We start from the raw sequence: 26,842 nt of genomic DNA on the forward strand, positions 1-26,842 counted from the left end.
ATAATAGCAGAATGTTAAGCAAAAATATGTAGAAACAACCACCTTTTTAGCTCGCTGTGTCCGGTGTACGTCATGCATTCATCCGTCCATCGTAAACAATTATGTTTAAATGACATCTCCTCCAAAACAACTGAATGAATGTTCCTTGAGTGGTCCTCTTCCAAAATTGTTCAAACGGTTCTGCTTGGTTGCACATAGGGGCCGCCAGAGCTAAAAATATAAAAATCTTCAAACAATATCTCCTAAACTTAACCGCCTCGGTAGCCTAGTGATAGAGCGCCCGCTTCGAGAGCAGGAGGTCGTGGGTTCGATCCCAGGCTGCGTTATACCAAAGACGTAGAAAATGGTACTAGCAGCTTTTTGCTTGGCGCTCAGAGGATAGTGCTAGGACTGGTCAGCCTGGTGTCAGTATAATGTGACTGGGTGGGATATCATGCCATGATATTCCAGTGAGGCAGCACTATAAAGTTGGGCATTCCCAGGCCTTCCCGCGTTCCTACCTTTTCCTACTTTTTCCTACTTTTTTGAATGCCTCCTACTTTTTTGGATCGATTGTCTCACAATCGATCCAAAGTTAACAATGCAGAAATTTCCTTACTGCAAACCGAACAAAATAGTGCGGAAGGTAGTTCCATGCCATAGATTTAGTCAACCATCAAAATATAATTATTCTGGCACGACTGTATTTTCAGCTGTTGAACGTCCAAAACAAAAAATTGTTAACGTATTTTTTCAATTTTTATGATATACAGTTGAATATCGTTACCTCAATATTGTTTAGCTCGATACTCCGGTTAGCCCGATGTGTTTGAGTCGCTCCTGATTTTTCCCTATTTATTTTAATGTAATTATTTATCATGACCTCGATATGATTAGCTCGATATTTTGTTTAGCTTGATGAGATTTTCCAGTCCCGTCAACTTATGTATACTGTTTTTACACCTGGTTTTGTCGATATCACAGATTGTCAAAAAATATCCATGTGATTTGTAAGGTGTGAAAATCAACTTATTGTTGTCCGGCGATGTATTAACCATACTTAAGTTAGTTTGTGTGTTTGTTTTGTTTGTTATTTAATCTTTAATCCAATATAAATGTCATAAAATTTATTTTATAATTCTTTGTATAAAAGCAGGAAAGCTGTTTTCCAATATAACAAGTAATTTGGATGAAATAATTTCTGTTTGACGCAGTAAAAATCTGCCATTTAGGATTGAGTAACAGTATGCGTATTTAACAGGCAAATTTTCGTTATCGAAGCACAGTCAAAATGACTACTCAATTAGGAACATTATCGCTGCATTCAGACTAGTTTAGGGAAGGAATAAAATGTTAATATTTAAATGCATATTTTGAAAAATTAAAAAGTTGTATGTATGTATTTAAATAAATTAAGATGCTTTATTTGTCAATAAGATTAATATCGTATTTACATTTTGTATCATTTCTTTCCCCTTTCAAACCCTATGGAAAAAGCATTGGATATAATGACAATATAGACGTCGGACAAAAGAACAAAGTAGTCCCAGATATCGTCGATATCGTTTCATCGAACTTCGGATACGTCGATGCAGTTTTTACAGTCCCTTGAATATCGAGGTAACGGTATTTGACTGTACATTTCTGTTGTGTATTTCTGACTACAGTAACATATTAATGCGTGAAAACTAGGTCACCGACAAACCTACGATGCCAGCTTTGTTTACAGCACAGACTAATCCTTAAGACTTAAGATTACAGCTAGCCTAGAAGAGTTTTAAGTCTTTTTTGTAGCGATTTTGATGGTAACATCGATAAGATTTTATTGAACTGTAAAAAAACAGTCCGAGATAGCAAGGGAAACAGCTGTAGTTCGATTAGTCTTAAAAAAGTTACCTCCCTCTGTTTCATTTACGTCCTTTGCATGCTCAGCAATACTACATTTTTCCACAAACAAAAAGAGGTTAATATCTCATTCCAGCTATACAGATCATCAGACAAAGCATAAAATCATAACTTTATTGTACAACAAACATACTGATTTAATCTGTAAATGCTCTAGACTCTAGTTTATTAATGAAGGTATAAATTTATCTGTTTATGCAGGATTAAGGCGTAATTTCGCCCCAGTCAGTTTGTCCCCAATTTTAATGGAATTGGTTAGAGATTCGTTACTCAATATACAATAAGTAACATGTACGTATTATGTACTGTATAGCAAGTGTATAAAGTAATTGCTGGTAACAGTTATGATTAGTTGTTACCACGCTTTTTATGCCCCCAAAGGGAGGCATATAGTTTTTGAACCGTCTGTCGGTCTGTCAGCAATTTTCGTGTCCGGTCCATATCTTTGTCATCGATGGATGGATTTTCAAATAACTTGGCATGAATGTGTACCACAGTAAGACGAGGTGCAGTGCGCAAGACCCAGGTCCGTAGCTCAAAGGTCAAGGTCACACTTAGACGTTAAAGGATAGTGCATTGATGGGCGTGTCCGGTCCATATCTTTGTCATCGATGGATGGATTTTCAAATAACTTGGCATGAATGTGTACCACAGTAAGACGACGTGCAGTGCGCAAGACCCAGGTCCGTAGCTCAAAGGTCAAGGTCACACTTAGACGTTAAAGGATAGTGCATTGATGGGCGTGTCCGGTCCATATCTTTGTCATCGATGGATGGATTTTCAAATAACTTGGCATTAATGTGTACCATAGTAAGACGACATGCAGTGCGCAAGACCCAGGTCTGTAGCTCAAAGGTCAAGGTCACACTTAGACGTTAAAGGATAGTGCATTGATGGGCGTGTCCGGTCCATATCTTTGTCATCGATGGATGGATTTTCAAATAACTTGGCATTAATGTGTACCACAGTAAGACGACGTGTCCTGCGCAAGACCCAGGTTCGTAGCTCAAAGGTCAAGGTCACACTTAGATGTTAAAGGATAGTGCATTGATGGGCGTGTCCGGTCCATATCTTTGTCATCGATGGATGGATTTTCAAATAACTTGGCATGAATGTGTACCACAATAAGACGACGTGTCACACGCAAGACCCAGGTCTGTAGCTCAAAGGTCAAGGTCACACTTAGACGTTAAAGGATAGTGCATTGATGGGCGTGTCCGGTCCATATCTTTGTCATCGATGGATGGATTTTCAAATAACTTGGCATTAATGTGTACCACAGTAAGACGACGTGTCCTGCACAAGACCCAGGTTCGTAGCTCAAAGGTCAAGGTCACACTTAGATGTTAAAGGATAGTGCATTGATGGGCGTGTCCGGTCCATATCTTTGTCATCGATGGATGGATTTTCAAATAACTTGGCATGAATGTGTACCACAATAAGACGACGTGTCACACGCAAGACCCAGGTCCGTAGCTCAAAGGTCAAGGTCACACTTAGACGTTAAAGATCATTTTTCATGATAGTGCATTGATGGGCATGTCCGGTCCATATCTTTGTCATTCATGCATGGATTTTAAAATAACTATGCATGAATGTGTGACACAGTAAGACGATGTGTCGCGCGCAAGACCCAGCTTCGTAGGTCAAAGGTCCTAAACTCTAACATCGGCCATAACTATTCATTCAGAGTGCCATGGGGGGCATGTGTCATCCTACGGAGACAGCTCTTGTTGTAAATGTTTTATTTACAATTACAACAAGTCATGAGCACAATCTAAAGCAAAGAGCTATAAAAATAAATGTATTTTATAGTTCATTGACTGAAGGAAACATTAATTATTTTCATCAATCAGTTCCAAGACAAATAAGAATTTAAGAAAAGCTTCTGATTATGGTGAACAAATTGCTTTTTTATTATTGGAAGTGTCTAGCCGTCTGGTAACTGGATGTCTACTACTAGCCTGCATTCTAGCCGTCCAGTAGTCAAACTAATTTGACGCTGTCCTTGGAAATATTGAGATATTTTATCATATGAGCAATATCCCCACTTGCGTCAAATACTTGAAAGACCAAAATGGTTGAAGCAATTTCCGATGAAACTTTCATCGCCGCTGACGCTTTACATGCTATAAGTTTAAATGCCAATAATTTCACGGAATTGGCAATAAATTCAAATGCAACTATTGTATCAAAAGGGTTTTCAATTCCTGATTGATTTATGTAAAAATTATCAAATAATATCCAAAATTACGAATGTTCTGGTGATTTAAACCTATGTATGTACTGTACACGATTAACATCTATCGTTACTTCACAAGTGAATTAGGCTTTAAAAAATTCTTGGTTTCCGGTAACATGCTCAAAAAAATTAGGGTAGGTAAGTCGGAATTTTTTTTTTTATGGAATTTTTTTTTTATTAAGGGAGACTTTTCAGAAATTATTTTTGTTTCAAAAAATGAAAGCAAATAAGAGGGTAATGCCTTAAGAGCATCAGTGAGTTGATTTCCAACATCACTAGCCCTGTTTAAAGCATAAAAAGTGCAGTTTTGCATCTTTTTGTTAAAAAGTTGGGAAAAAAAATTCTCGAAGTCCATAAAAACATTAATTTAGGGCTGGGTCAAAAATTTAGGGTAGGTCAAAACAAACAATTTTTTTTTTACGCCTTAGTGATAAAACCAATAACTTTACATGACTGTGTAATTTGATTTATCTTCCTTTATTTTGGTCCTTCAAAGTTTTGATGTTAAGATTGCCTGTCACAAATATAAAACAGTATGAACATCAAATTATTTTGACTAGCCCTCCGGTGACCGGACAGCTAGCAAATTTGCAGGGGATCTTCTTGCCATTAGGTTATTGATTTCTTAATGAATGAGTAATGATTTTATATGTTATTTACTTAAGATATCAATACTTATCTGTAAACAAAATATTGTGTGAATGCATACCAAAGTACATTTTTCAACGTCTCAATAGATTACCGATTTTTGTATACAAATCCATTGATATTCTTTTTTTAGAAATGATAAAACATTGATTGCCAAACGTCAATGTTATGTTTTTCTAACGACATAAACTTTAATCCTTAAAACACAAATTTAGAAATATTTTTTTGATGAATGGAAAGCTTATAAACCAAGCAATTCATTAATCAATTTTGACTTTATTTCGAATAAAATGGATTTTTTTATGAACGCTTATCTACTGGTTTTCTAAAATTTTGAACATCACATTGCCGCTATTGTGTTAAATGTCATTTAAAACAGATATTCATTTGAAAAATATTTGAATACTAAAATATGAAAATTGCAAATATTTTAAACTGTTTTACCTTTGAAAATCCATTGAAGAAAATGTTAAAATCTAAAAATCTGAAAGAAATATATACATGTAATGTTTCATATTCAGTATTCAGACATTATTACAGTAAGAGAAAAAATAACAAAGATGAATTGTCATCGGTACGAAAATATTAAAATTAGCAGTGACTAGGGGGCCAAAAATCAAACCTCTAGACAACACATACAGGACAATATGAATACTGAGAGACATATTTTATCTTTAAAATTAGGGCTGGGAGGATTTCAAAGTTTTGAAACCGATTAATTATTTGTATGAAATCGAACCAAACTGTTTAATCGGCTGCCATATTTAAAATGCTGTTTTCTTTCCTGATGACTGTGTCAAGGTACTTCCAGCAGCTGATTACAAAGGGACTTCCAGACTTTATCGTTTGCAAGCAGTGTGATAATTAATAAGTCATATTTTGGTGCATTTTATTTTAAGCATATCATGACAAGCAAATTATTGACTATTGACTATGTCCACTGTGTTTTAGCAGAAATATATTGCGTGTCTATGTACTAGTCAAAGAAATGTATAAAGATAAAGTACTGTTCGTGATTTTTATTGTTTGAGAGCGATTAGCGGTTTTGCAAAATTGAAACTGGTTTCACCTAGTAATCAAATTAGATCAAATTAACCGAGTAATCGTCCCACTCCTACTTAAAATCGGGTGGTGATTTCAAAAGTTTGCTGTCCTACTTTTTTTTCTTGTCGGTTTATATGGAAAGTTACAGAAAACATAATGGTGAAAATACAATGGCAAATTCGGCAAATATTAAAGGAAGTGTTTAGCCATCCGATAACTGGATGCCTAGCCAGGAGATTTTCTAGCCGTCCAGTATTAGATTTCTTGAGCCGCACCATGAGAAAACCAACATAGTTTGTTTGCAACCACCGCTTATCCAGACCAGCCTGCAAATCTGCCCAGTCTGGTCAGGATTCATGCTGGTAGGAAATCCACTATGTTGGTTTTCTCATGACTAATACCTGTTATTTACTAAAGATATCGATACTTATGTGCAAACAAAATTTTGATTTGAAACAAGATTTTAGAAAAGCATTGGGTCCAGTAAACATTAAGTGAACATGTGTAAATTCCAGATTAAGCAAAAATATAAAAGAAACAATTAGCTTCTGAACAACAGAAATGAGTTTTTGTTGAGCTTGCTTGCGGTGAGCTCCGCTAGCTGGACTTAGTCGTCATTTTGGCGAGTAGGTGTTTGTGTGTGCGCGTCTGTCGAATTTTGTCCGGACCATAACTTTTACATGCATGGACCAATCTTATTTATATTTAGCATGAATGTTTACCTAAGTGAGAAGATGTGACATGCATAAACCCCATGTTCCTATCTCAAAGGTCAAGGTCACAGTTGGGGTCAAATTTCAAATTGAAGTTCTTCTTCATGCATGGTTGGATTTTGATGTAACTTGGCATGAATGTTCACCTATGAATTTGCAGGTGGCACTGCAGTTAAGTGCTTTTGGTTTCTGTTCCTGATTGCCAAAAACAGACAGAATGTCCAATTTGTATGTTCTTACAACTCAATTTTAGTGGGGTTTTTTTACCAGTGTGACTGAAGTATTTCTAGTTTGACAAGAGGACTAAAGGTTTAGAAAATGCTTCACAACAGACTTAAAAGTATTTATGAAGAAATGATATTCTCATCCTGTTTCAAAATAATTACATAGGTAATTTCTTAAACTTGCATTTGATTGAAGAATTTAATGTTGGATTAATTTCAGCATTTTCAATTTCTTGAAATAAAATAGATGGAGGAAAATACATGTAGACATAACCATACAATTTCACTTTGTCATTATAATGTGTATACATTTGTTTTGAATTCTTCTGATATTGTATTCTCAAGTTTTACAACATTTTGCTAAATCCTCTCCATATTTCAATGTCAGAATGCTTCTTACACCATGTAGGAAAATTATAGTGTAACACTAACCCCCACCCCCAATATACGAAAGTCAAAAGCTATTCATAGCTTTAATATATTTGTATTGTTATATTCAACAATAATATTGTTTACAGACAATAAATAAATATTGAATGGATTTTACAAAAAGTACGTTTAACTTAATATTACCTGTTGTGCAAGCTTTGAATTTTCAGTTCAGTTTTGTTAAAATATACTTTTTGATTACCATTCAAGATACTGCTGTGATACGTCATAGGATGGTAAAATATGATTACTGAATGCAAAAGGCAAGCACATGCGTTCCTACATCAAAAGTAAAGTTCACATATATGGTTAAATGTCAAACTTTGTGTACATTTGTACACTAGAAAAGGTTCCCCTGATATTTACACATAATGTGTACAATCTGTGTTGTTCAGAGACAATAGATCCTCCAGTACTTTCAGTGCTTTGATCATGGTTAGCTTTTGTGACCGCTCAATGTCCGTCATCAGTCGTCCGTCGTGTGGCGTGCAGCCGTCAACAGTTTCTAAAAAAATCTTTTTCTTGAAAACCACTGGGAAGAATTACACCAAACTTCACAGGAATGATCCTTGGGTGGCCCCCTTCCAAAATTGTTCAAAGAATTGAATTCCATTTAGAACTCTGGTTGCCATGGCAACCAAAAGGAAAAAATTTAAAAATCTTCTTGTCCAAAACCGCAAGGCGTAGAGCCTTGATATTTGGCATGTGACATCATCTTATGGTCCTCTATGAAGATTGTTCAAATTATGCCCCTGGGGTGAAAATAGGCCCCGCCCGGGGGATCACAAGTTTTACATAGACTTATTATTATACCAGATTTATATAGCGCCCTTTTCATGATCAATTTCACGTTCAAAGGCGCTTTACATAGTTCAAATTTTATATAGGAAAAAGCTTCAAAAATCTTCTCGCTTGAAACTGGAAGGCCTAGACTTTTGATATTTGGTGTGTTTCTTTGCCTTGTGGTCCTCTACCAAAATTGTTCAAATTATGCCCCGGGATGAATAGAGGCCCTGCCCTGGGGGTCCCAAATTTAACATAGAACTATATAGAGGAAAAATACAAATCTTCTTGTCTTTAAGTTCAAGGCATAGACATTTGATATTTGGTATGTAGCATTGCCTTGTGGATCTCTAACAATTGTTCAAATTATGCCCTTTGGGTGGAAAGAGGCCTTGCCCCAGGGGTCACTTGTTATATGAGTTATGTAGGAATATATACTTCGAAATCAGATCATATTTCCTAGACTGTTTAATTATAATTACCTGATGACCCCAATCGATTAGGGGTCACTTGACTGTGACCTTGACCTACTGACCTACTTTGTTGTTTTTTAAGATGCAGCCTTGAAATTTGGATGACATGTACAGTTTTGCACACCGATCTCAAAACTGATTTTCAGTGACCATGAATGTGACCTTCTGACCTACTTTGTAATATTTTAGCATCAGTGTGCCATTTTAAACATGTGGCTCATATTACTCAGGTGAGCGATTCAGGGTCATCATGACCCTCTTGTTGATGAAAACCTCCTACTTCTCCTACTTTTTTGCTTGACATAGAAAAAAAAATAAACAGCCTTTTCAGTAGTTATATATTTGCAGATGATGGACTCTTGATGTGTTGCTGGCAGTTTCTGCAGCCATTTGGTGCCTCCTGCAATACATTGACTCATATCAAGGTACCCATAGTCCTACCAAACCATATGGGCACACTGACTCAAGCACAGAAATTGCCAGTCAAGACATCTGGGGTCATCATTCGGTTGCCTTGCCAGTGTACAGGTCCAGCCCAGTTGGCTGAGTAGTGACCTATACTCATCAAAGATATACCCTAATATTTTGGCAAAGGAATTTTTCTCAAAATTTAGACCCAGAAACGCACCAGAGGCCACTATTTCATAACTGTATTTCAAAATTATCCAGGGGGAAAGCCCCCTGACCCCCTTAAAATGACTTTGTCCGGAGCATATCTTCTTCATGCATGGAGGAATTTTGATGAAAGTTGGCACAATTGTTCATCATCATGAGACGGAGTGTCGTGCGCAAGAACCAGGTCCCTAGGTCTAAGGTCAAGGTCACACTTAGAGGTCAAAGGATACAAGAAAGAAAACTTTGTCCGGAGCATATCTTCTTCATGCATGGAGGGATTTTGATATAACTTGGCGTAAATGTTCACCACCACGAGGCGGAGTGTCATGCGCAAGAACCAGGTCCCAAGGTCTAAGGTCAAGGTCACACTTAGAGGTCAAAGGATACAAGAATGAAAACCTTGTCCGGAGCATTTCTTCTTCATGCATAGAGGGATTTTGATATAACTTTGCACAAATGTTCACCACCACGAGGCGGAGTGTCATGCGCAAGAACCAGGTCCCTATGTCAAAGGTCAAGGTCACACTTAGAGGCCAAAGGTCAGATACAAGAATGACTTTGTCCGAAGCATTTCTTCTTCATGCATGGAGGGATTTTGATGTAACTTGGCACAATTATACACCATCATGAGAGGAAGTGTCATGCACAGTTCCTTTCTTTAGAATTACTTCCCTTTGTTGTTACTATAAATAGCTTATATTGTAACTTCTTCATTACTAGTCGTAGGGAAAAATCGAGACCACTTTTCTGTAGTACAAGATGCATGCTACATCCAATTTTGAGGTGTATTTTGACCAATCTCTACCTGGTGAAGATTTTTGTGTGGACTTCTATTTTTTTTTTGGATTTTTTTTTTTTTTTTTTTTTTTTTTTTTTTAAAGATTAACTTCCCTTAGTTGTTACTATAAATAACTTATATTGTAACTTTTTTATAATTGACCATAGGGAAAAACCAAAACCACTTTTCTGTGGTACAACATAGATGTTACTTTCAAATTTTAGGTGTATTTTAAGGTCTCTCTACCTGGTAAGGAATTTTTTTGTGGACTTAGGAAAACAAAAGACTTACAATGATTACTAAACAACCACAAAATTAAAATTCATTTGCAATACAGCAGCTAGAGTAAAGAAATTTGCTATGACAGGCGTATATTGTGACATTCTGGCACTCTTGTTTCATGATGTCACGTTAAACTGCGGTGACATCAAAGTTTTTGTTGCAACCAAGAAAGAGCGCTTCTGTATTTATGTCTCCCCCCCCTCTGGGGGAGACATATTGTTTTTGCCCTGTCCGTCCGTCCGCCCGTCCGTCCGTACGTCACACTTCATTTCCGAGCAATAACTGGAGAACCATTTGACCTAGAACCTTCAAACTTCATAGGGTTGTAGGGCTGCTGGAGTAGACGACCCCTATTGTTTTTGGGGTCACTCCGTCAAAGGTCAAGGTCACAGGGGCCTGAACATGGAAAACCATTTCCGATCAATAACTTGAGAACCACTTGACCCAGAATGTTGAAACTTCATAGAATGATTGATCATGCAGAGTAGATGACCCCTATTGATTTTGGGGTCACTCTGTTAGATGACCCCTAATGACTTTGGGGTCACTCTGTTAAAGATCAAGGTCACAGGGGCCTGAACATGGAAAACCGTTTCCAATCAATAACTTGAGAACCTGTCAACCCAGAATGTTGAAACTTCATAGGATGATTTTTCATGCAGAGTAAATGACCTTATTGTTTTTGGGGTCACTCCGTTAAAGGTCAAGGTCACTGGGGCCTAAACATTGATAACCATTTCCGATCAATAACTTGAGAACCTCTTGATCCAGAATGTTGAAACTTCATAGGATGATTGAACATGCAGAGTAGATGACCCCTATCGATTTTGGGGTCACTCTGTTAAAGGTCAAGGTCTCAGGAGCCTGAACATGGAAAACAATTTCCGATCAATAACTTGAGAACACTTGACCCAGAATGTTGAAACTTCATAGGATGATTGGACATGCAGAGTAGATGACCCCTATTGATTTTGGGGTCAGTCTATTAAAGGTCAAGGTCACAGGGGCCTGGTCATGTAAAATCATTTCTGGAAAATAACTTTAGAACCACTTGACCTAGAATGTTGAAACTTAATAGAATGATTGGACATGCAGAGTAGATGACCCCTATTTATTTTGAGGTTACTTGATCAAAGGTCAAGGTCACAGGAGCCTGAACAGTGACTTGATAACCACTAGGCCAAGAGTGTTGAAATTTAGCGGGATGACTGGACATGCCAAGTAGATGATCCCTATTGCAGCCAACCATCAGTGTCTCTGGCTTTCGCTCCTGACCCCTATTGACTTCATGCCTATAGGACTTTGCATTGGGGGAGACATGCGCTTTTTTACAAAAGCAATTTCTAGTTTATCTAGTGTTTGAGATTAAGGGAATATTAGAATCAAAATAATTTATAGCACAAGCGTGCTTTAACACTATTAATACACTCGGGTGGTAATACGTCGTTCAAATAATTTCACTTGGGCTGTGCCCTCGTGAAATTATTATGCCCAACTTATAACCACCCATCGTGCATAAATAGTGTTAAAGCACTCTTATGCTATAAATTTCTTAATTAAGGTTAGCATTGCAAATTTTATGTTAATAACCTCCTACTTTTCCTACTTTTTTGTCAGCAAACCTCCTGGTTTTTTCCTACTTTTTTGTGTAGGGACCTTCTACTTTTCTCCTACTTTTTTGCAAGGCCATGCTGGAAGGCTTGCATTGCTCACTGCTACAAGTAGACACCGTCGTTTATATGACTGAAAAATTGTTGAAAAAGACGTTAAACCCGAACACACACACCTCCTAAACCAATGATCCGACTTTGAAGTAATTTTACACAAATGGTCCTTCTGTCACCCTCTACCAAGATTGTTCAAATTATACTGATTCATCAAAAAACATGGCTGCCAGGGGGTGTGGTCATTTTTCCCTAAATGTATATAGTGGAAATTAAAAAAATCTTCATGACTGTGTGAAACTGCTGGCCCAACTTTTAAATAATTTCACACAAATGGTCCTTGTGTGACCCTCTACCACGATTGTTCAAATTATTTTGATACGTCATAAAATATGGCCACCAGAGGGCTTGGCCACTTTTCACTATATGTATATAGTGGAAACTTTAAAAATCTTCTTGTGTGAAACTGCTGGCCCAATTTTAAAATAATTTTACTGAAATGATCCTTATGTGACCCTCTACCAAGATTGTTAAAATTATTTCGATTCGTCAAAAAAACATGGCTGCCAGGGGGCAGGTCACTTTTCCCTATATGTATATAGTTGAAATTTAAAAAATCTTCTTGTGTGAAACTGCTGGCCCAATTTTAAAATAATTTTGCACAAATGGTCCTTGTGTGACCCTCTACCAATATTGTTCAAATTATTCTGATTTGTTAAAAAACATGGCTGCCAGAGGGCATGGTCACTTCTTTAAACAACATCTCCTCCAAAACCACTGAATGGATTTTGATGAAACTTTACACAAATAATCTCTGGGTACCCCTCTTTCAAATTTGTTCAAATATTATGGGTCTTTTTGGTTAAAAATCTAAGGTTTTCAGCTATCACACTTCAAAAATCTTTTTCTCTTGAGCTTTGATATTTGGCATGTGATATAAGGGTTTAACTCTCTACCATAATTGACCAAATTATTGCCCTAATGTCAAAAATGGCCACGCCCCTGAATGTGACATGTACTTACTATAGGCTTTTATATAAGAAACTTTGAAAATCCTCTTCTCTGAATCAATAATAGCTGGAGCCTTGATTTTTGGCATATGATACTGTTGTACTGTCTAACTATTTCCTTAGGTTAAAGAATGTGTGTGATGGCTAACATAAAATAAACCTATCAATACTTGTACCATTACGTTATACAAACACACTTAAAGCCTTATACACAGGTGAGCGCTTTAGGGTCAATGACCCTCTTGTTTTGTTTTTGAAGCTTTAGCAAAAAAATCTGTTCAAGTAAGCAAGTAAACTCAGGTGAGCGATATAGGGCCATCATGCCCCTCTTGTTTTTGAAATCACATCTATTTATAGCATCTGGTACACCAATAATACTCTTTTTCAGGAATGTGTATGAAAATCAAAAGATTTGAGGACTGTGAAAAACGAGAACTTCTCACAGGCTATGAAGACGGCAGTGTTGCGTTATGGGACCTTAGACAAAATAAAATTGTTGACAAGTTAAATGTGCACACAGACCCTGTTATGTGCATGGACTTCTGTTCTGTACTTAACAAAGGTTATTCAGGCTCAGTAACTGACGACCTGTATTCATGGACTTTATTTGGTGATAAAATTAATCTAAGTGTTTCAGTGAAAACTAAGAATCCAGGATTTAATGATATATTGGTGAGAAAAGATGGTAAAATGGTAGTATTTGCTGGTTGGGATGGAAGTGTTAGAATATTCGGTGCTAAAAAGTTGAAACCTTTAGCTGTTCTAAATTACCATAAGGAAAGTGTTTATTGTTTAGCATTCTCGGAGGACAATATTTTAGCATGTGGTTCTAAAGATAAGCAGATTACTTTGTGGGATATTTACAGATGAGACAACTATATATGGCATACATTGCACTAGGTGCTTTACAAGTTACTTTGGGTGTAAAATTCTTCCATATGAGGTAGCCATGTATCTGGCTTAGGGAAAGTTGGTGATTATATCTAGCTAACTGCCCATGATGGTAATATTGAGTCTTCTGTTTTTCAGCGCTGAACAATATTTTGCAGCTTTGTAGCTCTCCTCTGAAACAATGTGTTGGAAGTTGATGAAACTTGGCCTTGATGTTCTTTTGGTGTTCTTCTTCCAAAATTATTCAAACAGTCTGCTTGGTTATACATAAGGGCAACCACAGCTAAAAATAGAAAAATCTCCTAAAGGACATCTAAACCGCTAATCTGATTTTAAAATAACTTCACACAAACAGTCCCTATGAAAGCCTTTACCAAGATTGTTCGAATTCAGATTTGTCAAAAAACTTGGCTGCCAAGGGGCTTGGTCACTTTTTATCTCGCGTAGGGACGTATTATGTTATGATGCCGGTGTCCATCTGTCTGTCTGTCCATTAGCAATTTCATGTCCGCTCTGTACCGGTAACTCTGTTCATCATATCGAGAGGATGTGCAGAACGCATGTTCTGGATGGCTCGCTTCAAGGTCAAGGGCGTATTAAGGGGTCAAAGGTCATATGACTTTGTTTCGTGTCTGTATTGTAACTCTTGAACTGCTTGAAGGATTTTAAAGAAACTTTGCACAAATGTTCACTACATCAAGACGATGTGCAGAGCACATGTTTTGGATGGCTCACTTCAAGGTCACACTTAGGGGTCAAAGGTCATCCCCCTTGAAGGATTTTGAAGAAACTTTACACAAATGTTCACCACATCTAGACAGTGTGCAGAGCACATGTTCTGGATAGCTCCCTTCCATATAACTATGGACTGATTTTATGTCAAATTACCGCCCTTTATTTCAAATTAAAATGGGTATATCTCCATAACTAATGAAGATACTGATCTGAAATTTCATTTATGTCAACAGATGGACTTGGACAATCAGTGAAGATACATATTGACTGAATTTATGACAAATTACCTCCCTTTATTTTTTATCTAAATGAATGCACCTTAGCAGCTTCTGTATTAATAATGAGATTGGTATGAAACGTTATTTATGTCTTCCATGGTAAGAAATAGTCATATTAGATAACTCTTGATTGAACATTTATCGATATGAATACTTAACTAATATATTGTTGTATAGGCTTGTACTTTTATCTTCTACATGCATATACCAATGCATGATTACCTCCCCTGATTTTTAGCTCACCTGTCACAAAGTGAAAAGGTGAGCTTTTGTGATCGTGCGGTGTCCGTCGTCCGTCCGTGCGTGCGTGCGTCAGTAAACTTTTGCTTGTGACCACTCTAGAGGTCACATTTTTCATTGGATCTTTATGAAAGTTGGTCAGAATGTTCATCTTGATAATATCTAGGTCAAGTTCGAAACTGGGTCACGTGCCTTCAAAAACTAGGTCAGTAGGTCTAAAAATAGAAAAACCTTGTGACCTCTCTAGAGGCTATATATTTCACAAGATCTTCATGAAAATTGGTCAGAATGTTCACCTTGATGATATCTAGGTCAAGTTCGAAACTGGGTCACTTGCCATCAAAAACTAGGTCAGTAGGTCTAAAAATAGAAAAACCTTGTGACCTCTCTAGAGGCCAAATATTTCACAAGATCTTCATGAAAATTGGTCAGAACGTTCACCTTGATGATATCTAGGTCAAGTTCGAAACTGGGTTACGTGCCGACAAAAACTAGGTCAGTAGGTCAAATAATAGAAAAACTTTGTGACCTCTCTAAAGGCCATATTTTTCATGGGATCTGTATGAAAGTTGGTCTGAATGTTCATCTTGATGTTATCTAGGTCAAGTTCGAAACTGGGTCATGTGCGGTCAAAAACTAGGTCAGTAGGTCAAATAATAGAAAAACTTTGTGACCTCTCTAAAGGCCATATTTTTCATGGGATCTGTATGAAAGTTGGTCTGAATGTTCATCTTGATGTTATCTAGGTCAAGTTCGAAACTGGGTCACATGCGGTCAAAAACTAGGTCAGTAGGTCTAAAAATAGAAAAACCTTGTGACCTCTCTAGAGGCCATATATTTCATGAGATCTTCATAAAAATTGGTCAGAATGTTCACCTTGATGATATCTAGGTCAAGTTCGAAAGTGGGTCATATGCCTTCAAAAACTAGGTCAGTAGGTCAAATAATAGAAAAACCTTGTGACCTCTCTAGAGGCCATATTTTTCATGGGATCTGTATGAAAGTTGGTCTGAATGTTCATCTTGATGATATCTAGGTCAAGTTCGAAAGTGGATCATGTGCCATCAAAAACTAGGTCAGTAGGTCAAATAATAGAAAAACCTTGTGACCTCTCTAAAGGCCATATTTTTCATGGGATCTGTATGAAAATTGGTCTGAATGTTCATCTTGTTGATATCTAGGTCAAGTTTGAAATAGGGTCATGTGCGGACAAAAACTAGGTCAGCAGGTCTAAAAATAGAAAAACCTTGTGACCTCTCTAGAGGCCATACTTGTGAATGGATCTCCATTTAAATTGGTCAAAATGTTCACCTTGATGATATCTAGGTCAGGCTTGAAACTGGGTCACATGCCTTAAAAAACTAGGTGAGTAGGTCAAATAATAAAAAAACCTTGTGACCTCTCTAGAGGCCATACTTTTCATGGGATCTGTATGAAAGTTGGCCTGAATGTTCATGATGATATCTAGGTCAAGTTTGAAACTGGGTCAACTGCGGTCAAAAACTAGGTCAGTAGGTCTAAAATTATTAAAATCTTTTGACCACTCTAGAGGCCATATTTTTCAATGGATCTTCATGAAAATTGATCTGAATGTTCACCTTGATGATATCTAGGTCAGTTTCGAAACTGGTTCACATACGGTCAAAAACTAGGCCAGTAGGTATAAAAATAGAAAAACCTTGTGACCTCTCTAGAGGCCATATTTTTCATGAGATCTTCATGAAAGTTAGTGAGAATTTTCACCTTGATGATATCTAGGTAAAGTTCAAAACAGGGTCACGTTTCTTCGAAAACTAGGTCAATAGGTCAAATAATAGAAAAACCTTGTGACCTTTGTAGAGACCATATTTTTCAATGGATCTTCATGAAAATTGGTCAGAATTTTTATCTTGATAATATCTAGGTCAAGTTTAAAACTGGGTCACGTGAGCTCAAAAACTAGGTCACTATGTCAAATAATGACGTCATACTCAAAACTGGGTCATGTGGGAAGAGGTGAGCGATTCAGGACCATCATGGTCCTCTTGTTTAATAAAAGTGGATTTATCTTGGTAAATATTTATAGTCTAACTCATTTGAAATTCCATTATTGTCTTTAGTTGGACTGAGGCAATCAGGGTAGATAGCTATGGACTGATTTTATGTCAAATATTACCTCCCTTTGTTTCAAATTAAAAGGGGTGTATCTGAGTAACCAATGAAGATACTGATTTGAAATATCATTTGTGCCATTAGATGGACTCAGACAATCAGGGTAGATAACTTTTGACTGAATTTATGACAAATTTACTCCCTTTATTTTATGTAAACGAATATATATCAGTAGCATCTAATGAGATTGGTTTTAAATGTTATTTAAGTCTTCCAGGGTAAGGAATAGTCATGTTAGTACAAAAATGCAGCATTTTAGCCTAGGACCCTCAAACTTGGTATGGAAATTGGCCCTGACTAGGTCAAAAGGGACTGTTACAAGAAAATGTTTATCCTGATGATATTTAATGTGTATCCCTATGTGCTCTATGTCAAAACTTGATCATATCATTTTGAGCAGTGGTACTCAGGTGAGCGATACAGGGCCATCATGGCCCTCTTGTTATATGTCCGTTTAAAAAAACCCAGACATATTATGTCATGGCGCGTGCGTCTGTCTGTCCATCCATCATAATTTGTGTAGGGAGCATAACTTTATAACCATAGAATGTATTGGCTGTAAACTTGGGATATAGGTACATGGCGATAAGACGATTTGCAGAGCACTTGAACTGGCTCTGTAGGTCAAAGGTCAAGGTCACACACTGAGCTAAAAGGTCAAAACTGTCCATCATATTTCGTGCCCAGAGCACAACTAAATAATCATGCAAGATATTGACTTCAGTCTTGGCGTGTAGGTAGATTGTGTTGAGACGATGTGCAGAGCAATTGAAACAGCTCTGTATGTAAAGGTCAAGGTCAAAATTTGAGCTGAAAGGTCATATTTGTCTGTCATATTTTGTGTTCAGAGCGTAACTTATTAACCATTCAAAGAATTGACTTAAGACTAGAGATGTAGGTAGGTGAGAATGTGACGATATGCAGAGTGCATGAACAAGGGTGGTAGGTCAGAGGTCAAGGTTACAGCAAGGGCAAATCTGCCCATCATATTTTGTGTCCAGAGTTTTAAAGGTATTGACTTGAAACTTGGAATATAGGCAGGTGGTGATGAGACGATGTGCAGACTGCACCAATCTGCATCAGTTGATATCAGTTTGCTGATGACACTATGTACCTGCGCAGTTTGGCAAGCCCAGTTTTCCCTGTGAGCCTCTGGCAAATGTACATATATACAGTTACAAAACAGAAATAATGAATCATAAATCAACAAATCAACAAATAAACAAACAATAAAGCAACAGTTATGCAAAATACCGTCCGTCTGCACTTATAAGACTATTCGCCTATAAGACGAGACCCAAACTTTGATCCCAAAATAATAACTTTAAACAACTTCTTATGAACAGTTTGATGGATCTTCATCAAACTTGTTCTGTAGGGTCATTGTAAGCTCTTCTCCCAAATTGTTTAGATCTAGTGATTGAAATTTCAACTGAACAAAGCTAGGTTCTTCTCCCAACTGAAGAGCTAATTTGTTTACTTCTAAAAATATGTCAAGTATATTTTTGAGGCCTGAAAAAGGGGTTACCGAATCACAATATTTTAATAGTACCATGTTTCCAGACAGCAAGTTGTCATTTTAAATAACCTTGTTCATTCATGTTGAGATTTTTAAATCATGAAAATCCTTAAATTATTAAAATCATTCACATACAATTTTACCTTTGTTTTATCTAGGTTACAATGTACTTAATTCATTTCCCACTTGAGAGGATTTCATGCTTTCCACAAATTGAGATAATCTACACTTCACCTTGAAAACCAATGGAAATCCTTCACTAAATTATCAATGCTATATTTCTAAGTGTTTAGTAAAAGTCTTGTCTGCTTACCGCAAATTACATGTAAACCTGTAGATTTAATTTCGGGACCCCACAGAAATAATGCACATTGACAACGTGTCACTTCCAACTTCCCCAAAATGTATTCATGCTGTTTGAGAGAAGACGAAATGAAATGTAGCATTCCTTGTCAAATACTTACAGCAAATGTTGTGGCTTCACTGTGTTGTTGAAAATCAAGCGTTCAGTTGATCGGCAACAGATAATCAAATTAACAACAGAAATAAAGCGATTACAAGAACGTCCGGTTTGGTGGTTGTAACCAGTAGCATCCATCATTATAAGATCATATCCCATATTTAGCTAACCTGAGCCAAAGGCTCATGGTGAGCTTTTGTGTCCATCGTCCATCATGCGTCATCCGTCTGTCAGCAGTTTCTATATCTGAATAAGTAACAGTATATAATCTAAATGGGTATCATTGTATTTTATTTCAACATGTTGTATTCTCCTGGGGACTACTGATACCCTTCACTACCACATTGTTATAAACGTAAATACTGCAATATTTGTGTGTACCTGCAGAAGAAAGCTGCATCAGTATCATACATTAATGGAATGTCCAACAAATAAACTAAAAAAACTAGTGTCAGTGCATGGGTATCCTGGTTGTAGTGTCATCTGCTGCAAACAACAAAAGCAAGCAGATCAATTGTCATATCTGTGCTAATAACAAGTAGGAGGTGCCTGTTAAGTTGTAAGTGATAATACATGTTTTTATTGACAAGAAAGAGCAAATCAGAATTTTTTAGTATAAGACATATTCATTAAGATCTGTAGTGAATGAATTATCTTATCATTTAATCAGTTAATGCTACAAATTGACACGACTTCTGTGTTTTCATTGCAACACGCTGCACAAAATGCAAAATTGTGTTGATACTATAAACACCTTATTGACATTTGCAATTTGAAAATAAGACTAGTGGTTTTCTAAAATGTCTATACAATGTTTTGGAATATGTTTACTAAGTATTTCGACATTAAAAGACTCGCACTAAATCCAGAATATATACAGGACAATTTGGAGAAAATATGCTGGAACGCTTTCTTCGTAATGTATTTTGATTCTCATGAAAAATTTAATTTCTGTAACTACATGAATAAAGATAGATAGTATTACAGTGGACATGTATTAAGAGACTGCTCAAGGCACTGCTAAAAAGTGGTCTCTTAATGAATTTAAGTCATGTAAGAGAAAAGATATGATGGATTTTTGATTGATCTTCATCAAACTTGCACTGTAGCATCACTGTTAGGTCCTCTCACAGATTTTTCAAATGGGGACTTTGGCCCCTTTTAAGGGCAGGTGGAGCTAAAACTAGAAAAAAATCTTTAAACAACTTCTCATAAAAGGCTTGATAGATCCGCATTAAACTTGGTCTGTAGAATCATTGTAAGGTCCTCCCTCAAGCAGTACAAAAAGGGGCACTTGGCCACTTAATGGTGCTAGAGCAAAAAACAGAAAACCTTTTAATTACTTCTCATGACTGTGTAGTTGAAAATTCATCAAACCATGACCGTGGTGTCATTTTAAAGTCCTCTCCCAAATTTGTTTAAATGGGGGCATTAGACTTAAGAATAGAAGAACATTTAAACAATTTTCTCCCATGAACTGCTTGCTGCACCTTCATCAAAATTGGTATGTAGAATGAACTGCTTGCTGCACCTTCATCAAAATTGGTATGTAGAATCATTTTAAGGTCCTCTCTCAAATTTGTGCTAATGGGGACACTTGACCTGTTTTATGTTTTTGTATGCTAACACAGATATTACCATTCATGATTCAGTATGTTATACATGTATTCATGGTTAAATAGTCAAGGTACTTTTTAAAGAACTTTTCATTTATTTTAATATAAATATAAGCAATATTAATAAATCATTATAGATAAATCTGATTTCAGAGTAAATAATCCCTGAATTAACTATGTTTTAATAATGAATGTTAGTCAGCTTGCTCTGTTTCAGTAGCACCACCTGTAGTGATAACTCTGCGGCACCCAGGACTAGGGCTTTTAAAGACATATACTTTCACAGAATGATGTTTTGAACATAGCCAGCCTTGTATACATACTTTTACAGTAAACAGGTTGTTGTGATAAATGCAGTAGCCATACAGCAGACCGTTCTGCTAATTCTCAAATGTATATGAAATGAAGCAGTAGTTGTTGAAAGTAACAAGAGTAGGCACTCTTATTTCATACTGTTTTCTGTTTAAATATTTTCTCCCATTTATTACACTGCAGCATTGTTATATCTAACACATATGCACCCATTAGCTTTACCTTCTGAGAAAGTGGATTGAGAGAGGAAGCAGAATTGTCAGTTTCCATCCAGTCCAATGATTTGGATGTAGTCATAGTAAAATTCACTGTTTGCTTGCTTTGATACCAATTACTATTCCAATAATTGTCATGTCATACAAGCCCCACACCAAAGTTACATCATTAGAGATTCTCTATTTTTCAGAGAAATCATAGAATTTTCACTCTGCTTGCAGCACCTATCTCATTCTCTTCTATATTTTTTCAATCCTTTTATAACTTCACTTTGATACATACCGAGAAATCTACCCATACCTATTATCTTTTGAAACAAAAAGAATATTGTAATGGCAAGGTTTTGTAGAATCTATTTGTATACTTTAGCTTATATACTTTAGCTGCTGTGTGCCATTTAATCAATTATTAAAGTTGACATCATAATTTAAAGTAAAATGGTCCATCAGTCTACACCGTAGTAAGTTCTTGCATACCCAGTAACTGTTGTTTCACATGTTTTTACATTGTATTTGTATAATTATGATGATTTGAAAGTGAGTTCAAAAATTGTTTCATTTATGAATGTAAACTTTATCTTTGAAAAAATAATCTGACCCCTGCGTCAAATAAAAATCAAAATATCAATCCCAAGTTTCTTAGTAATTAAATAATCAAGCCTGATCAAAAACTGCAAACATATCCCAGCTCAGATTTTCAAATGATTGTCCCTTATTAGTGTACTTCTGACAGAATTAAGTTTGACAAAGAACAAGTAAGTATGGAATTTTGGTTTGAATTTTGCCACTCTGAAACAAACTTACTTGTGAATATTAAAAGATGGTATATTTTGATCATATGAAAGCTTTATGCATGTACACTGTTTCATAAATATATATTTATCCCGAAATGGTGGTATAGTAATATGAAATAAGGCACTGCCTCAATCAGGAAGCAATCCAACTTCAACTCATCCCTTAAGATTTGAAAAGTACTGTCTAAAGACAGCATCGATTCATGAATTTGGAATAAAAACAACACTGCCCGTATTAGTACTGATGTGCAAGACATTGTGGTTCAGACAAGTTATTTGGACGCATATTATGCACAAGGAAAAAGCGTATTCATCCAAAATATCTGAAGTCAGACACTCTGTGCACATGCCGGAAGAACACATTTTTTACTGTCCATGAACAGGCTCCGCAACATTTTCATTTTTGTCATGTTGAGCACCCTGTGGAGTTTTCACTTTTGCTATTTTGATGATAATTTCAAAAGTACATTAAATATCTAAACAGAAATCTATCAACAGTTTTATTTTACAAATTATCTAATGTTGTTGTTGTTAGATTGCTAAAGCCCTGTTAAAAGGAACTGGTGAAACATTATTAATAGTTCATGGTCCCTTTTGAGCATGGAAGTAAAGATCATAATGTTGAATTTCTATATTTTATGTTTTAAGATGATCATTCTAAAAGAAGTGCCTCCCTGTATTTAAAGGTCTGGCTATAGGCCTGTACAGCTTAATCAGTGATTACAATAGCTTAGTGCATAACAGTAAAAATGCAAGCAGCTCAGCAAAGAAATGAAAATTCAAAATAGCTGTGGTCCATTTTGTTTACATTGGAAATAGAAAAATGTTTAAAAACTTGAAAAGGAATTAAGTACAAATAATACCAACTTGATCAAAATTATCTAGGCGTTTTGTTCACTTTGGACAATTTTGCAATAAGAAAGGATCTTATATCTCTCCTTGTTATTGTATTTCAGCTACTTAAGAGTAATTATAAAATTTTGTGCAAACATATTACAGGTAATCCCTTAAACATTCCTTTGAATGTTTTGTCTGTGTAAATTATCTTGTTTTCTCTTTTGTTTCAAAGCAAGGTAGTATCGAGTGTTTAAAGGAATGTTTTGACCTGAAAATTTAAGCAAAACCGATAAAATGAATAAATTAAGTACTGGGTAGATGGAAATTTCACAATGAGAGAGCAATGTAGGATATTGCATTTAATTAATTAAACAGTGTTTCAGAGGTTTTTTCTTGTTAACTCGGTGTCATTTCTTATAATTTAGGAGAATATAACAGATCATATGAGGCGGTCTTGGAGAAACCCTGCGAGAGAGATGTTCAAGATCGCTGTCCAGATTATGACACTATTAATTAAAATATAAATGAGGCGGATAGAGATAGAAGAAGAAAAGTGAAATCAAAGCATAGTAAGATTTGCTGACAATGGATTATTTACAAAATTGATCATGAACATAATGTGAATTATGTCATATATTGGTGTATCAGTTTCGTATTGGGCATGATAAGTGGAATAATTTACATAAATGCCAGCATTGTATTGATTTAGATGCATTGAAAGAAAGCCGGAGTGAAACTGGATACTATTTAACTTGAATCAGTAGAAACAGATCAAAATTTTGTTTGTAATCGTGGGAAGTATATACACATGTAGGCATAATATGACCAGCAAGTACTATTCAGCAACAATTCTCGAGAGATTTACTTCTCTAAAAAGTAGTCAACCTCATAAAACACAACACCACAAAAGACCCACAAAGAAGTACATGTATAGGTGATTAATTATGATTTTTGTATGATTGAAACGTGTGTGTTTTTAGCTCATGGTGAGCTTTTGTGACCGCTCAATGTCCATCGTCGTCAGTCGTGTGTCTGTCAACATTTTCTAAAAAAATCTTCTTGAAAACCACTAAACAGAATTACATCAAACTTCACAGGAATGATCCTTTGATGGTCCCCTTTCAAAATTGTTCAAAGAATTGAATTCCATGCAGAACTCTGGTCGCCATGGCAACAAAAGGAAAAACTTTAAAAATCTTCTTGTCGAAAACCACAAGGCATAGAGCCTTGATATTTGGCATGTGACATCATCTAATGGTCCTCTATGAAAATTGTTCAAATTGTGCCCCTGGGGGGGTCCCAAGTTTTACATAGACTTATATAGTAAAACACTTTAAAAATCTTCTTGCCTAAAACCACAAGACCTAGGCCTTTGATATTTGGTATGTAGCATTGCCTTGAGGTCCTCTACCAAAATTGTTCAAATTATAACCCTAAGGTGAAAAGAGGCCCTGCCCTGGGGGTCTCAAGTTTTACATAGACATATAGGAAAAAACTTTAAAAATCTTCTTGCCTGAAACTGCAAGGCCTAGGCTTTTGATATTTGGTATGTTGCATTGCCTTGTGGTCCTCTACCAAAAGTGTTCAAATTATTCCCCTGGGGTGAAAAGAGGACCCGCCCTGGGGGTCACTTGCTATATGAGTTATATAGGAATAAATACTTCAAAAATTATCAGATCATATTTCCTAGACTGTTTTAATATAATTACCTGATGAACCCAAATGATTAGGGATCACCTGACTGTGACCTTGACCTACTGACCTACTTTCTTGTTTTTTAAGATACAGCCTTGAAATTTGGATTACATGTACAGTTTTGCACTCCGATGTTAAAACTGACTTTCATTGACCATGAATATGACCTGCTGACCTACATTGATATATTTTAGCATCAGTTTGACATTTTAAACATGTGGCTCATGTTAATCAGGTGAGTGATTCAGGGTTGTCATGACCCTCTTGTTTATTTGTTTGGGTTTAGCGCCATTTTCCAACAGTATTTCAATTACGTAATGGCAGACAGTTAACCTAACCAGTGTTCCTGAATTCTGTACCAGTACTAACCTGTTCTCTGCAAGTAACTGCCAACTTTTCACATGAATCAGAGGTGGAGGAAGAATGATTTCAGACAGCGTCTTTTATCAATAGGGGACAAACTCACGACCCCGAAATCTGTAGATATGCGTTCTCCCTATTGAGCTAATCGGATGAAAGCATGTGTGACCATTATTAAAAAAGTAAATTACATTCGCGGTACATTCACTAGCATACTCAGCACGATACTGAAACAGTAATATTGGAAACAATGCGTATTGAATATGGCACATTTAAGAATATTATTGAATTTTACCTAAATTAATTTCAAAAAAGATATGTAGACTATAAGATATAAAGACAACAAATGAAAGCTTTTTAGCATTTCATATATATTAAATCTACTGGTAATATGTTGACAGGTGTTATACATATGTCGCTTGTCATATGTAGGAATTGGTAATTAAAGTCATACAAAGGAACGTATGACTTATTCATGGCCCTTATTCGGAGTCATTTAAGGTATTTGATCCACAAATAAGCAAGTTCTATATAAAAGTGTTATTAAAATATATCAAATATTGATGCCGGGTAAGCTAGTATAATTTTGGTATCATTTGAAAGTGTATTGTCTGCTGAAAAAGAAAATATAAATTACATGAAAAAAATATGTTATAGAATTTTTATTTCTTTTACTTTACAGTTGTCAATATATATATACCAACAGAAATCCAGGTATAACAGTGTAAGATTTATCATTTGGTAGCTCCCTTACAGAAGCAAGCCTCTGTGGCGTACATGCTGCGTATTTGCTGTGTATATGCCGCGAACACAGTAGTACGCCAGAGGAGTTCATTTTACATACACCGCATGCCGCGTACTATTTCGACGAGTACACAGCATGTACGCAGGAGGTCACTAGTACACTTCAAGTACGCAGCACAGACTCTGAAAATTTAAGGAGTACACTGCATGTACGCAGGAGGGACTTGTACAAGAAAATAGTACACTGCATGTACACCGCAGATACTTTGAAATTTGTGCAGTACACTTCATATACGCGGGAAAGACTTGTACAATTTCTTTTGGCATTTATACTTAGTTTTTTTTTTATACCGTATTTTCCCGAATAAACGCCCCTGGGGGCGTTACATTTTCCAAAGAGGGGGCGTTCATTTGAGGTAAAAAAACTAAAAAATGAAAATTTTTACAAAACTTAAAAACATCGTTCAAACCAACTGTAAAGTGTTTCTGTGTTGTTTAATTCCCCCAAAACGTAATTATTTGGCATCCAATTTAATGCAGTGTGTCTTAAAATTATGCATTTAAATACGGTACCTCATGTATTCCGTGACACGCTCGCGACATTACACATTACGTCATCGTACCCAAACAGCTGTGTACTCCGATAATATTTTCCTTAGTACATGCGGGTAGCAATACACAATGTCAGTGGTTTGACACGCTGCTTATTTGTCGGCTTTTAAATTAAAAGTTATTAAAACTGCCGAAAAAAAGGTTAACACTTTGCCGCAAATTTGTTTAAAGTCGACAGGAATCTTGTGCGCGGGTGGTGCAAAAACAAATAAAAAATGGATTTACCATTTAATTTTCTATTTGATGATTGAATACGTACCGTACTTATAGTATAAACGTTTTGGATTTACGGTACATGGACTGTTTAAAAGTGTGTTTAATTCTTAATACATTGGATACTTACTGTAAGTTACTTATTATGAGGACTTATAAAAATGAGGTAGGTGATTTTTTTTTCGTTCTTGTTGACTTAGAGGGTAAATTAGAGGGGGGGCCTTAATTCTGGAAAATACGGTAAGTTAAAGTCTGAAGTAAACTTCATATATGCGGGAGGGAGTTGTTCATTTTCTTTTGGTGTTTATACTTTGAATTTTTTTAAGTAAAAGTCTGAAGTACACTTCATGCAGGAAGGATCTGTACATTTTTTATTTTTTT

At 36.1% G+C, this 26,842-nt stretch overlaps 1 protein-coding gene across 9 annotated transcripts in view; it reads left to right on the forward strand.

Moving 5' to 3' along the window:
- LOC123551449 (guanine nucleotide-binding protein subunit beta-like protein 1) overlaps positions 1-26,842 on the forward strand; it is a 182,105-nt gene that overhangs the window by 111,550 nt on the left and 43,713 nt on the right. For 2 of the 9 annotated variants that reach the window (XR_006686410.2, XM_045340392.2), the window contains one exon: positions 23,263-23,406. The exons of 2 other annotated variants lie outside the window; for them this stretch is intronic. Coding sequence is in view for 5 of the 7 variants with exons in the window: in XM_045340394.2 (XP_045196329.1) it covers positions 13,178-13,659 (482 nt within the window). In the remaining 2 variants the exon portion in view is untranslated. Of the gene's footprint in view, positions 1-13,177; positions 21,835-23,262; positions 25,542-26,842 lie in introns of those variants that run through there. 5 more of the 9 variants (XM_045340394.2, XM_045340395.2, XM_045340390.2 and 2 more) reach the window with 3 other exon arrangements.

Source organism: Mercenaria mercenaria, chromosome 4 (assembly GCF_021730395.1).
Source record: "Mercenaria mercenaria strain notata chromosome 4, MADL_Memer_1, whole genome shotgun sequence".
In the NCBI taxonomy this organism is placed as follows: Eukaryota; Metazoa; Mollusca; class Bivalvia; order Venerida; family Veneridae; genus Mercenaria; species Mercenaria mercenaria.